The sequence below is a fragment of the Staurois parvus genome, unplaced genomic scaffold, assembly GCF_062004578.1.
Source record: "Staurois parvus isolate SC_StPar_1 unplaced genomic scaffold, SC_StPar_1.0 ptg000678l, whole genome shotgun sequence".
NCBI lineage: Eukaryota > Metazoa > Chordata > Amphibia > Anura > Ranidae > Staurois > Staurois parvus.
The window spans coordinates 670928-689797 of record NW_028318474.1 but is presented as its reverse complement, the minus strand read 5'-3'; the positions used below and the strand labels follow the sequence as shown (position 1 = coordinate 689797).

Here is an 18870-nt window from a genome sequence, read left to right as displayed (position 1 = left end):
CAGGTTTTTTTTGTTCAGCCAGCAGACTGGCTGACTTCAGCTGTCTGAGTAAAAAAATGGAACTGATTCCCCCATCCAGACATTCCGTGTGGATGCGGGAATCCTCCCTGCTGTGTCATTGTATTCAGACAGAGGGGAGACTCTGATCGACCTGATTATTTTCCAGCAGTCCAGTTCACGAAAAGCCAATTTATAGATTGACTTCTCATAAATGGAAACAGCCATACATATCGATATTTGCCTGTTCCTACTGAACCATCCGAATATTGATCCATGTATGGCCAATATAGATGTGTTTGGCTGCATTATTTTTTTTTAGCACACTTCTTTCCTTATGTTAACCTGGTAATTCTACTATTAACACAGTTTCTGTCCTAGGGACAACCATCCCCCCCCCCCACCTTCCCAACAGCGGTCTCCTTTGGACAAAATTTAATATGTTAATGGGTGACTCTGGCCTTTGCACTATGCATTATTGAAATTCTGGGTCCCACATGGCTTTTACTTTTTTCCCAAGTAGGCCCTGCTCTAACCCAAGAGTAAGTTAGTTGCGTGAGTTAGTGCTGATTTATCTTAAACTTGGTAGATTTGTTGACTTTTGTCTGAGGGGTGTGTACTCCTCTGGACTCTGGTCAACTCCTTTAAACCCCCTACTTGTGTACACTGCTCTCTTCTTCTGTTCTCTTTTTCCATTTCTTCATAGTCTCCTTTTCCCTTGACCTTTTTTTCTCCCCCCCCCCCCCCCCCCCTTTTCTGTTTTCTTTCCTTTTTTTCCTCTATCTTTCTCCGGACCTTTCCACACTTGGGGTGTGTAGACTTGTGTCCCACTGATAAAGCAGAAAATATGGTGGGCATTAAATTGTTGTCCCTTAATGCAAGGGGCCTTTTATATAACTGAAAAAAGGTCCCGAATGTTGAGGGAAATATGGTGAAATTGTGCACATATCAGTCCACAATACCAAAACTTGGAAACATTCGACATCTCATCACAAAGGGGGTTAGCATATTAATTTCTAAAAAGTTAGCATGAAAAGAAAAAAAAAAAGAAACAACCCAGAGTGTTGTTACATAACGCCTCTCCATAATAGAGGACATAGCAGAGAAAGTAGGGAACAATGCAAACAGTCCTGAGGCAGAGAGTACAAGAAGTTATCAGCTCTAAAGGTCTAGCTGGATAACCAGCTATTTTGTTTCACTTGTTGAACAGATATAATTAAAGACATTCAGTGGTATATTTAACAGACCAGAAAGGGAGCAAACAGGAGAAATGTATTATCAGATCTTACATATACTTTAACTTTACTGTCAGCAGGTGAACAGGACAGCAGAGGAATGAAGTAAAAGTGAACATGTGCTGCTGGGGTTTAGGGTGGGGGAATAAAAGCAAATCTGTTGACTCGAAAGGATAAATCACCAGTTTGCCTTAAGGGACGTGGGATGTCCAAAAGAACATTTTTTTTCATGTAAGAAAAAAAAAAAATTCATATGTGAGGTAAAATGATCCTTCCACCAGACCAGCGTTGCCAGGAAAATACGATCTGACCTGCTGGCATTTTTCTTCCATTTGTCTTTCGCATGCACCAGTTTTCTGCAAGGGTTTAAGTGTATTTGCTGTACCTAGAAGCTAATTTTTTCACATAACTTGTTAGTCAACAGCTGACCTTAGAGTAACCACCCTTTCAAAAATATGAGGTATGACTGCATTGCTAGGGTACAGGATATACTACATGAACAGAACTGAAAAGTGTCCTAAAGGTGGTCCCTAGGTTTTGAGAAAAAAATGTTTTAATAGTTCACAGAAGGAAATAAACTAAGAGCCATACCTGATCGAATAAAGTATTGGGGACAATATATATTGGGAACTTTAAAGATGAATAAAGCAAAGTAACATTCCAATATAAATTGCCAATTTAAGTTAGCAATCAGTATTAACAGAAATCAATATGTTTTTCAAATATGATCATACAAAGAAGTAAGTGCAGATGCATAATGGGCCAGCACACATCTAGGACTAACTTGCTGCTTTGGTTCCTCTACTTTTATCGGAAATACAGCTGCTGAGCGCAACACAATACTGATGACAGGGCAGTGTATACGACACAAAGTAACTCAAATCTTTGCTGCATTTTTAGGAGTGATAATCTTTTTAAAGTGTTACTAAACCCACAACAGTAAAATCAGTCTGCATATGCAGTAAAGCATGCTTGTTATACTCACTGTGGAACCTAAGGGGTCAATGTAAAACAGCTATTTGATCCTGTCTTCTCTGCCCCTCCTCTTGTTGAAATGTCCACGCCTTATGTTCTGATAAGACAGACCGAACCCATAGCCATTCGGCACATGCTCGGTTTAGTGTGTATTGCTAGAGAGGTTTTTTTTTTCTTAAGAGAGTGCATGTGATCAGTACAAGGCCAACCAGTGCTGTCTAGCCAAAGTTCAGGGATTTTGCATCCTCCTGGAGCAGAAAGAAAACTCCTCCTACAAGCTTTAACCAGTGCTTTGCTGAAGTCAAAAGCCTGCTCTAACTGCTGATGAGTTAGCAGTTTATATTTACTAAAATAATTGCACTTCCATGTTCTGTGTACTGAATGCAGGGTCCTGGGTTTAGTAACACTTTAACTGTATAGTGCAGTGATGGCGAACCTTTTTGAGCCCGGGTGCCCAAAACTGCAACACAAAACCAACTTTTTTATTTCAAAGTGCCAACACTGCAATTAACCAGTTGCCTACCGGGCACTTCTACCCCCTTCCTGCCCAGACCAATTTTCAGCTTTCAGTGCTGTTGCACTTGACAATGACAAATGTGCGGTCATGCAACACTCATTTTTTCACACAAATAGAGCTTTTTTTTGGTGGTATTTAATCACCACAGGGTGTTTTATTTTTTGCACAATAAATGAAAAAAGAAAGAACTGATTGCGACCGCACTCGATTCCCCCACTAAATTCTCCCATGCTTGGGCCTGCTGGAATCACTTTAAAACTACTTCTACGTACCGGTCCTTTATGAACCGTCCAACCAACACGCCTGATTGATTACTAATCTCCATTGTATGTTACTCCACACTCTAGAGCATACGGTAGGCGACTTCCCCACTTTCAGGGCTCTATCCCCACCTACCAGCCCCGGTTAATAGACTTTTGCTCAAATCCACCCATAAAAGACCCTTGGTGTTGACGACAATACAAACCCAGCTCCCCCCCCCCCCCCCCCCCCACACTTCACCCCCCCCCCTTTTTTTTTTTTTTTTTTTATCTTTTATCTTTTCTTGTTCTCCTTTTCTTTCTTCTTACTTTCTTGTTACTCGCCCAGTTAACCACTGGGTTCCTCTTTAGAGAACATTAGGCATGCCATTGTCATATTTACCTTGCTTACATTAGCGACCCTCACGACAATCTAAGCTTACTTACAGGTACCACCACTCCAGTAAAACACTAGCTTCATCCTCAACGGTTGTGCTGCATCTACCCTGCCTCCTTCTGCGGCGCTATAATGAGAATTACATACTAAGAAGGTCCGATGCGATAACATTCCCATGCGCCCTACTAGACTGCCTGAGTATTACAGACTTACCCCGTCGTGGACTGGCACATCCATGCTCCTTATGTGGTTCTTTGTAAGAATATTCCTACTTTCTCCCGACATGCACTGCCAAATGTTGTAAATGACCATCATTTGCTTTTCTTTTGTATTATTATGCACTTTTTCAATAAACGTTTTTTTTTGGATAAAAAAAATAAATGAAAAAAGAGCAAAAAATTAAAAACATAAAAGGTTTTCTTTGCTTCTATTATAACATTTTTCAAACAGGTAATATTTCTTCTTTGATGTGCATTGGTGAGGCTGCACTAATAGGCAGCACTGATGGGCATTGATGAGGCGGCACAGATAGGTAGCACTGATGAGGCGGCACTGGTCGGCATTGATGAGGAGGCACTGATGATGCACTGATATGCAGCATTGATGGGCACTGATAAGCGGCACTGACAGACGGCACTGATCGGCGGCACTGCTGGGCATCATTGATGGGTGGCACTGATGGGCAGCACTGATGGGCGACACTGCTGGGCACTGACAGGTGGCACTGCTGGGCAGCACTGACAGGCGACACTGCTGGGCACTGATGGGTGACACTTCTGGGCACTGATGGATGACACTGCAAGCAGTTAATCTCACCTCTGGCAGTGTTGGTGTGGCTTCCAATCCAGCAGCTCATTCCCATCCACGCTGAACACATCGCCGCTAGCCCCGGAGCAGTGTGGGAGCCTCTTGCTCTCTTCCACGCCCATCCCCGGCTACATCACCCCTGGTGCCAGATCCGCATAGGAGCCGTTTCCTCTCGTCCACACCCACCCTGGCCCCAGAGACATGTGGGAGATGTAGTTTGATGGGGGTCCAGTGTGGACGAGATCTGGATGGCCGGTCAGTGTGCGTGGTCTTGGGCACTCATCTTCCTCTTCTTCCTGGCATGCCCACTGAGATGGCTCTGCATGCCAGCCTTGGCACGCGTGCCATAGGTTCGCCATCACTGGTATAGTGTATGCTTTCTTTACCTGCTCACTATTGCACACATCATCCTATGCTGTATTCAGACAGTCTATTCATTTTGAAAGGGGTGCCAACACAATAAAATAACCTAAAAAACTGGACGATCCCCTTTTTTAATGCTCTGTACCACATCGCACTGATGGTCCCTACCTCTGTCTTGTGGTGTGCTGCAATGTACAGTTGTGTTCAAAATAATAGTAGTCAGACATCACTAACCTGATCAATCACTGTTTTTGGTAGAAATGATATTTCTACATGGCAAATCATTTACTAGCAGGTGTAGTAGAGTAATAGAAATCCAACAGACCCAACAGTCATGACATGCATGCTGCTGATTCTGTGTAATTGAATCACTAATTGAAAAGGGCATGTTCAACATAATAGCAGTGTGGAGTTCTATTAGTGAGGTCATTCATTCTTTGAAGAACAGGTGGCAATTATTGCCCTTATTTAAGGAAGGAAGGCAGCAAATGTTGTACATGCTGGTTACAGTGCATTTCTCTCTGAAATTCTGAGGAAAATGGATCGTTCCAGACATTGTTCAGAAGAACAGAGTACCTTGATTAAAAAGTTGATTGGAGAGGGGAAAACATATAAAGAAGTGCAGAAAATGATAGGCTGCTCAGCTAAAATGATCGCAAATGCTTTAAAATGGCAATCAAAACCTGAAAGACATGGAAGAAAGCGAAACACTACCATTCGAATGGATAGATGAATAGCCAAAATGGCAAGCCAACAATCAGCTCAAGATGCCTATGTGAAGCCAAGCTATCTGCAAGAAGCCCCCGCAAAGTCCCACTGTTGAAAAAAAGACATGTGCTGAAGAGGTTACAATTTGCCAAAGAGCACATTGACTGGCCTAAAGAGAAATGGCGCAACATTTTGTGGACTGATGAAAGTAGGATTGTTCTTTTTGGGTCTAGTGGCCGGAGACAGTTTGTCAGACGACCCCCAAACACTGAATTCAAGCCACAGTACACTGTGAAGACAATGAAGCATGGTTGCACAAGCATCATGATATGGAGATGTTTCTCATACTACGGTGTTGGGCCTATTTATCGCATACCAGGGATCATGGATCAGTTTGAATACATCAGAATACTTGAAGAGGTCATGCTGCCTTATGCTGAAGAGGAAATGCCCTTGAAATGGATGTTCCAACAAGACAACAACCCCAAACACACCAGTAAACGTGCAACATCTTGGTTCCAGACCAACAAGATTGACGTTATGGAGTGGCCAGCCCAGTCCCCGGATCTTAATCCAATAGAAAACTTGTGGGGTGACATCAAAAATGCAGTTTCTGAGGCAAAACCAAGAAATAGAGAAGAACTGTGGAATGTTGTCCAATCATCCTGGGCTGGAATACCTGTTCACAGGTGCCAGAAGTTGGTTGACTCCATGCAACACAGATGTACAGCAGTTCTCAGAAACAGTGCTTATACAACCAAATATTCATTAAGTGATTCAAAGGAAAGCAAAATCTTCAAACATTTTTCAGTTTATATAGTGAATGTTTAAGTTTGTAAAGAAGAATACAAACACTGCTATTTTTTTGAACAGTCTAATATTCACTTCTCTTCAATTTTTTTAAAGGAACAACACAAATTTGATCTATTTTTCTTCATGTTTTGATTTGGAATAGAATGTGTAGTGTTCCCAATGCATTTGTGTGTATGGAAATAAAAGCTATTAGAAGGATTTTGAGCTTTATTCACTTTTTTCAACACACTGCTATTATTTTGAACACAACTGTATGTATGTTGGGGGACCAGTCATAATGCAAGATGCTGAAAAAATAAACAAACTGTGCATTACCATGAGATTTGCTAACATATGATACAACATGCATTTTACCATATAGGGCAGTTGGTAAGTACTTAAAGTGGAGCTCAACCCAAAAGGGGAAGTTCCACTTTAACCTCTTGGCGCCCGGCCAATGGCCGATTGGCGGCCGGCAAAATCCTTCAGCGTTCCGGGTGGATGCCATGCGCAGTTTGCACACCTGCAGAGCCGCGCAGCGGCGCGATCTGTCACGGGCCGTGTACCTCGGACAAGGCCGATGACAAATCTGAGTTCCAGCCCCGTTGCCTGTGCCATGTGACCGTTGTATACAATGGATGACTTCATTCATGCCATCCATTGTATACTAGTTTGATTTCAGGTGCATTTAGATTGTATTTCAGAACAGTTTAAGATGCGTTTGAGTTCGATATAAGCTTCTTCAAGGGTGCTTCTGACTTGAATTTGAACTTTTCTAAGGTTATTTGCATTTCCATTTACTTGATTGTATTGAGAGAAAATCAGTTCTGACTTGAACAAAAGCCCATATACATACAGTCAGGTCCATAAATATTGTGACATCGACACAATTCTAACATTTTTTGGCTCTATACACCACCACAATGGATTTGAAATAAAATGAACAAGATGTGCTTTAACTGCAGACTGTTAGCTTTAATTTGAGGGTATTTACATCCAAATCAGGTGAACGGTGTAGGAATTACAACAGTTTGTTGATTGCTAGGATTAACATACACTTTAAGATGAAAACCCCCTCTCTTTTCTGTCCTATTTTTCTATCTGTTGACATGCTGTACCTCTATGAAAATAAAATAACTATAAAGGAACATAACCTCAGAGTCCTTTACCATCCTCCAAGTTCATTTTCTGTAAACAGCACCGTGAAATGAGAAAGAACACAAAAACTGGTTATATACCATTTAGGAATTAAAAGAACTTGAAGCCTCTGTTAGTAAAATGTCTGGTGGGGATTTCCCCTGCCATGTCATGTTTGGGCTATACTGTACATGCTGCACCTTGTCAATATTCTCTTTCCTGTTTCCTTGTATGAGAACTGTATTGGTTTAGTGTAGACTTGACTGACGTGTAGGTCAGGGCCGGATCTAGCCTGTTTGATTTGGGGGGTGTAGTAAAAAATGTCAAGGGGGCAGGGGACAGTTTATGGGGCAGTGTACAGGGGTTAGCATAGCAGAGGACAGGGGTCAACAGGACAAAAGATAGGGGTCAGCAGTGCAGAGAATGGGTTAGCAGGGCTGGGTACAGGAGTCAGCATGGTGGAAGACAGTGGTCAGCAGAGTTGAGCATGAAAGGAAGCCATCCATTGTATACAACTGTCATTTAACCTGCTCTGATTGGTCACAGCAGGTCACATGGTATTGGAAACGAGGCCGGTACACAGATCGAGTCTGACAGCATGGCTGAAAACATTATGCTGAACAGGTGAACAGTCCAAGGCAAGAAGTTAATCCAGTTTCCCACCAGAGTTCTTCTTTCCCATTAACTGGCCCAGGGGGTGTAGGATTAATCACTCAGTCCTGTTCAGCTGGTGGGTGGGTAGCTGTTTTCAAGTCTTCTGCTGGGCTGGCTCCTTCCCTGCTGCACAGGTGGTCCTCGCTCTGGGGGCGACAAGGTTTGAGCTTTCCTCCTCTTCAGAACCAGTGCCTGGAGTTGAGCCCATTCCCAACTGGGCCCCCTCCCAGGCCCCTGCACCTCAGCACTCTCATTCCATCTTACACCCGAACTCCCCTGCTGCTGAGAAGGCTCTGTCACATTTAAGGCCTGCCTGGGGATTGGCCAGGGTCCCTTACGTGTGCAGGCCAGCCCCTCCTCACCCAGCCCACTGCTTCTACAATCTTCTCCAAGATTCTAGAGCAGGGGGAGGTATCAGGGAACTGACCTGCAGAGCCTCTCAGCCCTGACCCAAATTTAACGCTGCTAACTTTTACAACCAGACTGCTACTCCAGCCTCTGACAAAATTTGAACATTCACTCTTTCTGGCTATCTAGAGGGACGCTAAATCACCCATTTTTTAGCTTTCTAGAATTATTGACCTCTGAGCTTCTGGTTATCCTGGCCAGCACTGTAATTGACCATGTATGCCTAATGCAGTCCACTTTGGGCTATACAAATTCTCAGTGTCTCCTTAGCTGACAATACAGCTAGTTGCAATTCTATAAAAAGTCAGTATGTATTAAGGTTTGAGTGCAGGCGTACTAACATGTCATATATTAAATATTATAAAGATTGTCATTATCGCTACTAGAGGTTTCATTTTTTCACTACTAGTCCCCATCTTTCAGCTCTCGTATGCTGTGACAGTGGAAGTGGTGGGTAGCCCTGAGAGCTAAGATGCTGAAAAGACTGTTGAGCTACTGAGGACAGAGCAGTTAGCTGTGAAATAACAATTAAAGTAGAACTAAAGATAGAACTTACTTTCATTTTGGATAAAGTAAATCTTTTTTGCCTTGTCCCATTGGGGAGACTTCCCTTCACTTTATGACCTATAGCCAAAACAGAGAGTGAAAGTATATACCCAAAAAGAGGGCATTGCTGGTTGTCAACAGGGTCACCAGAAGTAGTATACCCATTGGAAGATTTCCCCTCTAGTGCTATTCTGGTGACAACCCAAAATGTGTTATTTTCTTTCACTTTCATTCTCAGTGATATAGTTAAACAGGACAAATAGAGAGGGTGATTCTCCATGATGTGGGCAAAGACAGCAATAAAAACCTGGCAGCTGTTCTAATCCTGTGCATTAGGATAAAAAAACCTTCCACTACCTGTACCCCTCCCTAAACATTTACCTGAGTTCTCTTTTGATCCAGCGCTGTGCCCGTCTGCAGCAGTGCTGCTCTCTCTTTCTGAATTTGCAGGCTACACTGACAGCTGCAGGAGCCATGCGCTCTTGCTGCTGTCAGTCAGATCCTGTGAGAAGGGAGCTGAGAAAGTGGCTGAGCTATGCTGTGTGTGTCTATGGATGCACATAGTTGAGCTAGGGAGTGCGCCTGCATGGGTGCCCCCTCAGCAGCTGGCTTGTTAAGGGAGCACCCGTATGATGGAGAAGCGGACAGCACTGGTGGGAAACCTAAGAAGAGCAGGTAAGTATATCTTTTTATTTTATTTAGTGCTCACCCCTGAAGGAGCCTCTGGGTCCCCCTACATCCTGTACAGCCAGGCAACATGCATTTCAGCCTTCCAGTCAGAGTCAGTATCCAGTCCAATAGCTTGTTTTTGTTCTTTTACTAAGGGATAAACAATATGGATAGGGTTTAGGGATATGTGGGATGCCCAATTTTAGCTGCAGTACAAACTTCCTGATTATGTACAAAAAGGTAGATCCTGAACTTTCTACTCCAGCCGGAGTGCCACAATCTCGTCACCACTTGCCTACTGGGCACTTTCACCCCCTTTGTGCCCAGGCCAATTGTCAGCTGTCACACTTTGAATGACAATTGTGCGGTCATGCAACACTGTACCCAAACAAAATTTTTTTCATTATTTGAGACAGATAGAGCTTTCTTTTGGTGGTATAAAATTCACCACTGGGTTTTTATTTTTTGCTAAACAAACTAAAATAGACTGAAAATTCGGAAAATAAAAGTTTTTTCTTAGTTTCTGTTATAAATAATAATTATAAAATTTTTCTCCTTCACTGATGTGCGCTAATGAGGCTGCAGTGATGGGCACTGATAAGCTGCACTGATGGGCACTAATAGGCAGCACTGATGAGGAGGCACTGATGGGCATTGACAGGCATCACTGGTGAGCATTGACAGGCTTCATTGATGGGCACTGAAAGGCAGCACTCATATATGGCACTGTTAGGCGGCACTGATGGGCACTGGTAGGTGGCACTGTCTGGCACTGATCTGAACTGTTAGGTGGCACAGGTGGGCACTGATAGGCAGCACTGAAAGCAGCCCTGATGGGCACTGATATGTGGCATTGATGGGCACTGACAGGTGGCATTGATGGGGCTACACTGGTCAGAGTACTGATGATCAGTGCCCTGATGATCAGTGTACGTGTCCCCTCTGAGGAATGCCAATTACCGGCTCTCCACTTCTCACGAGCTGTCAGCACGAGGAGAGGACTGCCGATAACTGGCATTTCCTGTTTACATATGATCAGCTGTGATTGGACACAGCTGATCACATGATACAGCCTACGTTATCGGCTCTTTCCTGTGGTCGGTGATCCGCTTTGTCCCTGGGACACCATCGATCGCAGCGCCACGCACCCCTGGGGGCGCACATATGCAGCTAGAGTGGGAGGTGGTCATATGACATCCTCCCAGAACCAGAGAACCGCTGCTAGACTTTAGATCCCTGCTCCTTATATCCAGGGGCAGTCTGCCACACTACCAGGACCTCCAGCCTGTGATTGGTCAGCCTTCAATGAATATGCAGATCTAGGTCTCCTCAGCCCACTAGCTTCTGAAAGGTTCCATGGACCTCTAGAACTAGATGGAGGCCATCGAGGCCCAGCTTGCTGAGTAATCCAGCCTAGCCTAGTTTGACCTGGACTTGACCACTACTAAGACATGCTCACTTCAACTACCAACAGGTTTACAATCACTATAAGTTGCTAATTGCATCTGCTACCCCTGCCGTTTTAAATGGTTTTAATTTCCCTGCAGAAGACTCAAGTGCAGCCTTCTTTGTTTATTTTTTTTTAGAGCTTAGCACTTAAAGTGGTTGTAAAGGCTATATTACCATGGCTCACTTACCTGTCCTGTGTCCTGTGCAATCGTATTGCACTGAGCAGCCCTGAACCTTCTCTTCTGGAGTCCCTGACTGACGTTTTTGGCTCCTCCTCTTTTTTGTATGCCTCCATAGGAAGCTACTACCTATAGTGGTACACCAGCGGGCTCTCTCTTGAGCCTATGTGCATCTATAGCCATACACAGTGCAGCTTGGCCCTGCCCCCAGTAACAGGATTGTCAGTAGCAGGAGCTAATAGCTCCCCCTGCTGTCTGAGCCTGTGAGAAGGGAGAGAGAACCAGTAGATGGGCACAGTGCTGGATAGATACAGGTCTCAGGTAAGTATTTAGGGAGGGAGGTGGGGGGAACAACTAGTGGAAGGTTTTCTACCTTAAAGCAAGTGATACAATAAGGTAAAAACCTTTTGGCTTTAGAACCACTTTAGCTGGACATACACTGTACAAATTTTGGATGGTTCCTCAGAAACCAAACAAAATTCACTCAGTGGGTGACCTTGTCAGCTGCCTCTCGCTGAACATCCCTTGATTGAAAAATCGAAGGAGCCAGGCGAAAACTGTCATCCAAAAAGTAGTTACAACCAATCAGATTTAACTGTTGCTTGAGTATTTTGACAGCTGCAGGGGCTGGCTGTCAAAATACAATAGGCACAGTGGCAGATTCATCCATCCTAAATGTATAGCAAGTGTATGGTCAGCCATTTGGTTGAAGCATTTTACAAATCATGATTGAGTTGATTGTAGCCGTATGAGTGCACTTGCAACAGAAACAACTGAGAACTGTCCGTTATACTTTTTTTTTTTTACACTAACATACAATTTTCAGGACAAGCTTTTGGGTATGTCCCCTTTTTAGGTGTCCTACTGCTTTTTTTTGTACCTGAAGTTGATGTAAACCCCAACTGGTTGACACTGGCTTTCTGATTACAAAGATGAATACCATTCCTGTACAATGTGTTCTCCATATAGCAGTCTTTATCAACCTTTTCAACATAGAGGAACCCTTGAAATAACTTTCAGGGAACCCCTATTAAAAATTACTATCTACAAATAATGATACATTAGTGTGATGGTCAGTGGTTATAATGCTCCTTACCAGGGGCGGACTGACCATTTGGAAACTCGGGCACTGCCCGAGGGTCCAGGGTCAGTAGGGGGCCCCATGAGATGCCCCTGGTACCTTTTTCATAGGCTTTTTTGAGTTTGGGCAAGGACACAGGGGCCCCATGAGTTGTCAGTCTGCCCCTGCTCCTTACGCTTGTAGTCATTGGGAATAATTACCCACTTACAGATAGCTTAAAAGATCATTGGTGTCGGTGGGAACTTATCTGAGAGGCAGACTCATTGGTGTCAGTGGGAACATATCTGAGAGGCAGACTCATTGGTGTCAGTGGGAACATATCTGAGAGGCAGACTCATTGGTGTCAGTGGGAACATATCTGAGAGGCAGACCTTTCTCATTACTCAAGGAACCCCTGGTAACCTCTGGAGCAACCCTAGGTGAGAAACCCTGCCTTATAGCTTCAACCAGGGGCATGTGACAGGGTAACACTGCATGAGCACAATTATAATATAGTTGCCACTGTGGAATGGAAATGCCTGAACAAGGACCTTCATGACAGGATTACCTAATATTATTTTTAGTAAAAACTAAATATTTCATAAAATTAAACACAAATTTTGAAATTGTATTACCATGTTAACATTTATATGACATTTTAGTGATCAAGTTTACATTTGCTTTAATCACATCTTTTTTTTTTTCTTATAGTAAAGTCAAATATAACAATTTCTCCAGACACCATTTTCCAAGGAGACATAGTAACAATTAATTGTAAGTTCAGTGCGGCTGGCAGCATTTCTTGGTATTTGAACTGGACAAAGCCAATTTCAGACAAGCAAAAATACAGCACCTCTTCCGCTCAGCAAGACACAATGGTGCAATATACACTGATGATAAGAAATGTTAGTGATACTGATAAAGGTGAGTTAAGATTCACTACGGCTCTAAAACACATCTGTGACATTAGGCTGTGAGTAAGCAATATTTTCTGTTTGTTTATACCCCTGGAACAAAAGAAGTGAAATACAAAGTTGTGACCCGCATTCTCCATCAACTGATAAGTAAAAACTGCAATCTCTGCTCATGGTGAAAGATTTTAAAAGTTTATTTCAGGGAGAAATGTCACAACAGTAAAAGTAAATGTTAGAAAGCAGATATATTAAGCCACATGCAGGTCATCAGTCATAGCAAAAAGTCAGCTAAATTGATTTTTCCGTAAGATGACTGATACACCATTGCCAAAATTATGTTGCTGCAGAAACTCCGAACTGTACTTATTAAAGTGATTGTAAAGGTAAAACATTATAAAAATAATAACAAATTATACTTACCTGCTTTGTGCAATGTGTTTGCACAGAGCAGCCCTTATCCTGTTCTTCTCGAGTCCATATGACACACAGAACATGGCTCTTCCCCACCTCACACTTCTTCCTCATTGGCTCTCTCTGAGCCAATGAGGGAGAGAGGCGACTGTTCTCATGCACATTGCTGGATCGAGATCAGGCTCAAGTAAGTATTAGGCGGGTGGGGGGGGGGGGCTGCAAACTGAAGGTGGTTGAAACCACTTGAAGCTGTTTTGGTGAAATTTACTTAAAAAAATTTTTTTTTTCTTTATTTTATAGTGTGTTTTTTTTTTCTTAGTGGTGTATTTGGGATAGTTCAGTATATTTGATTTGATGTTTTTTGTAGCACCTAGGGTGCTTTCACACTACCAGAGCTGGTGCAGCGTGACAGTGTACCTAAGGATAAATAAATAGAAAGTGAGCGCTCAAAACCAGCAGCTAATGCACTTAAGGTAATCTCAGCAAACGTTAAAACATGAAAAAACTTAAATAGAAGTGCAGCGCTAAATAAAATTGATGAATAAAAATAATAGTGATAATATATAGAATTAATAATAAAATGTCCCATACATGATAAACATGTATAATTCAGCAATAAAATAAATTAATAACAGGTGATCCACTAGATGTAGCCGTATATCCAGAGAAGCTGTGCCAGGAACAAGTGATACAAATGCGCACTCACCGAACGCGCTATAGTTAAGCGCATTCAGTCAAAATCCACTCGGAACCCTTAGGAAGGTGGAGAAGGTGAGCATCCATCTAGAGGTAAGTACCGGTAATCCTGGTATTCTGTCTCAGTGGTATGCGGTGAAGGCTTCCAGGTCCAGAGATCCCCTTAAGGCTGAATGGGTGCATGTACTGGATACAGGGCTCCCTCCCTCTGGTGGTGGTGATTAATAGTGAGATGTCCTGAAAATCAATTAGCTCCAATGGGAGCCAAAAACGGTACCCATAGTGTAGTATGATTAAAGACTTTATTTCCAAAAAGGTGCAGTAAAAAACGGGTAGTAAACTCTCCCAATGAATGAATGACAGATGCAGAGTAGTACTGTCCCCTTAGTAAAGATGGCCGCCGGGCCTCCTCGTGGCTCCGGGCGTTTGTGACGTCACGCTCTGTTGGCTCCTCCTGTTGGCTCACCATGGTGACACTGTACTACTTGTGGGGGGTGATAAAGATTTTTTTTTTTTTTTAACACTGGTTGCTTTTACACCCATAAAGGCTGTAAAAGCAATCATTTCTCCTTCTCTCTAGCTGCATTCTTGCAGCCATTGAGAACTACTGAGTGAGCTGTGATTGGTCACAGCATGTCACATGGTACAAGGCTGTTGTGAATAGCCTTGTACCATGTGACCTCTGTGATCATTCGCAGATTTCACATGTAGTAAGCAATGATGTCAGAAGTGACATCTTGCTTACTACACTGCATGTGATCACTGATTGACTGTCTGACGATCGGTGTTCCACTGTGTCCGGAGGACACAGAGGGCATCGGATCGCAGTGCTGCGCGCACAAGCAGGGTGCGGGGAGACCGTTTATATACATGCACTGCAACTGTCTGGCCGTTTATATACAACGGCTGGACGGGAGGTGGTTAATAGCAAAAAGTCAAAAATATTGTTTTTTTCTCAAAATTGTTAGTCTTTTTTTTATAGCGTAAAAATTAAAAAATGCAGAGATGATCAAATGCCGCCAAAAAAAAGCTCTGTTTATGGGAAAAAAGGATGTAAATTTAATTTGGTTGCAGTGTTGCATGACCGCGCAATTGTCAGTTAAAGTAACATAGCGCCATAACACAAAAAAATGGCCTGGTCAGGAAGGGGGGTAAATCCTCAGGAGGGTAAGTGGTTAATGTCCATAGTCTAGATGCAGATTTTTTTTTTTTCTATTATGTGCCAAATTTGAGCTGCCCAGGTTTGTGACAGGTGTAAAGCAGAATTAAACTGCATCTGAGCAGCACAAACCAAGAAGCCTATTTCATTACATTTTAATAAGAAACCTCACCCATCCATCCATTACTCTGTGCTTTATTTTGCTGATAAGTCACTTTGAAAAATACCCCCCTAGCATTTCTAGCCACGGTCATCTTGAGTAAGAGCAGATGATTCATTTAGCATTTACATACTGGAGCCGGGAGGGTGTGCTTAGCTGAGAAAGCCCCTCCTCGAGATGAAAGGAAAAAAATGGGATTTATGACATTATTTTGGCCTAGGCAGAAACCAGGCAGCAACTGATAAAAATTAAAAAAAAGTTTAAAACAAGTAAATACAGTATAATATGCCTGACCAGGGGACTAAAGATGGCTTGTAAGCCCCACTAAACCAATACCTACCCCCATCCTTAACCTAAGTAACCACACTGACAACAAATAGAGTTAATGGCCCAAAACCGGCCTTTTATTACAACCGTCAATAAACAACATTTTTTAAATAACAGAAAACACAGTATAAACATACATTTTTTCAAGGTCCCAATAGGCATCAAGAACACGAATACCTGCGTCCTGCTTAACTAGGTCTCCAGCCGCAACATCACCAACTCGGAGACACCACCGCAGATACCCCCACCAGAACAACTGGAAGCCGTACCTCAGACGGGTTTCTACAAAGTGTCTTTTCTTGTGCCCACGTTAACCTTCCCAGCGGTCTGATTATGTCCATATTTCTGTGCTTAAAGCAGTACATTTTTTTGCATGGAAATATGTATTTTTTTATTGTAGGCCGTAATTTTTAGGAATAACTCACTGAAATCTGTCCGAACAAGAGTCTAGTAAACATCCCGGGTATGATAAAACTTAAAACACGAAATCATAAATTATAATTTAATAAATAATCATAAAAAATAATAATATAATAATAAATTTAATGCAATAATATAATCAAACCAAAAACACAGAAATTTTAAATATAGAGCCAAGTTCACACATTGCTGAGCTTAGTCGCAGAAACGTTTTCAGTGTCTGATGACGAATTTCCCCACGAATCATTATCACTCAATTCTGCAAGTGGTTCTAATTTACTATCGCTGTTCTCTAGCTGATCTAAAACTGCTTTTGACCTAAAGGGATGCTTTTTGGATGCCATGGATGTTTCTCAGTTTCCAGGCAGAAAGAACAGTAAAAATGCAGGCAGGGCACAGGACAAAGCACTCGGGACAAAATGTATGTGAAATGGTTTGATACAGTAATGTTTTACTATGTGATTTTAGTGAATGTCACTTTTTGTCATTTTCAAATTTCCCGCCGTTCCGTCCCCCGTACGTCCCGAATGGGACGCAGGGAACGGAACCCAGATGACAGATGCCGGCATCCGCCGGATTACATTGCCGGGGACACTGCAGGAGGGACATCGCGGGAGTGCTGGACAAGGTAAGTGATCGAGGGATCGCGGAGCAGCGCCGCATGGTAAGCCCGAGTGTAGCTCGTGGTTACCGCTTGTGGTACTGAAACTTTATCCCAAGCTACACTCGGTAATACCGCCAGGGATTTTAGCTAACAAGGACCTTGCACCCCGCCGGACGTCCCCCAGCACCAATATGGCACAACCACCACTAAGACAAACCATCAAACAACGGGCAGGCGGGAGCAAAGTTTGCCTTGTGAAAACCCCCTGCCACACCCTGTAAGACCACCCCTCATATATCCCCCACTCCTTCATTAAAACTATTTAGACTCCCCCTTATGCTAATGGAACACTGCCTCTCCCAACCCCCTTTAACCCCTGTCATGCCGGCCCTTCATTCAGGTCTTCTTTCTTCTTACTCCGGGCCTTCCTTTCCTATCTCTTTGTAAAATATCGTATTGTTTCGATATTTTATTAACTTGTATTGATGAGAAATGTTCAAATAGAAAGTCCTTCCAATTCTTGCATAAACTCAAAAAGATGATTTAATTATAATGTTGCATAAAATTAGAAATAAAATATTGGAATACAGAATGTTTAAATAAAGTCCAAAAAGTATAGTTAAGTTCTTAATAATAAAATTGTATGTAATTGTGTGTGTATAATATGAATGTGTGTGGATATGAGCAAGCAGCTCCCTTCGCCTTGCTGCCCAAAGAATGTGTGATTTAAACCTTTGTCCTGCTCTAGAAAGAGCAATCCAGCCCCCAATCTCCTAAAAGTGGGTTGGTATTCTCTTGTAGTCCTACTAAGATAATTGCTTCTCTCAAAGTCTGAGTGTAACTTTATCTCTTACATAGATGGGGGAGGATGGGGGAAGGTATAGCTAATTGCTCTCATATGTGGCTTGAATGTAAAGGAAAAACCCAAGATATATGTTCATATGTATATTCACAGACTATGAAGTCTAATTCCTTGCTTTTCCCAATCTAGAACAAATATAAATATAATAACTCAATTATTCTGTTAAGATCCAACTCATTCATACTTATGTTAGTACTGTTAATAAGAAGATATTAGATATTAGGTTATGGAAAGCTTCTAACATTTCCCTCTCAAAATGATCAATTTTATCGAATCTTAATCATTTTCCTTATCTTAATCCATTTATACACCTTCTCGTCACTTTCGTATCCATTCATGCGTTTTTGGATCTTAAGATAATTGATCTGCACATATCTTTAATTTGATTCTGTAATGGGAAAACAAATTCTTTGATAAACCTTTTGTTATGTATCCATACATTTTTACCCTTATTATTTTCCTTTCCTTTCACCAAATAATTCATCCCCTTAATAAATGTATAACTGTAACATTATAGTACAATACTTTAAAATATGTCACTTAAAAAATAGATGTTTCATATTTTCCCTCCAAAATGTGTGTAGCACACAGTTCTATAATCCATACATTTTTCAAATTACCTTATCAACATTTAAACATAACATATGTTCCCTAGTTTCAATCCATACATGTATATAAAATGATTTTTTTTTTTTTTTTTTAAAAACATACATATAACAATGTAAAGCTTGCCTAAGTTTTTCTATATGTACCTTAGAAAAACTTATCCCTAGCTTAATTAACAACAGATGTTCTAACTAAGTAGAGTGACTCTGTTGTAACAAAAGTTTAACCCTTTCACTTCTGAAAATACATAGTGTGTGATTGCAAATGTTCATGTGAAAACTGATCTCATCTTGATATGGTAAACATATTATGTCAAAATAAAATGTACACACAAAAAAAAACAATATATCTGATGAATGAATTATTTCATCAGTAGTCAAAAGTCAATTGTTTTATAAGTTCTTCCTCTATGAGATGCCTTGAGATGTCTTGTCTTCTTCTAGCGCTCTGTAAAGTTAAAATAACTTTATTGAACATAATAAGAACAACAAAAACTATGATGAATGAAATTCTTGTTGCAAAGCTTCTTCCAGAATAAATTTCCTTCTTGGAAAATGTATTATCATCTGAAAGGTTTAG

General features: G+C 41.8%; 1 protein-coding gene across 1 annotated transcript in view; it reads left to right on the top strand.

The window, feature by feature from the left end:
- The window catches only part of LOC149447645 (adhesion G protein-coupled receptor F5-like), a 145744-nt gene that overhangs the window by 40423 nt on the left and 86451 nt on the right, over positions 1–18870 (top strand). Inside the window, exon 4 of the mRNA XM_089652268.1 lies at positions 12844–13056. Coding sequence (XP_089508394.1) covers positions 12844–13056 — 213 coding nt within the window. The remainder of the gene's footprint in view (positions 1–12843; positions 13057–18870) is intronic.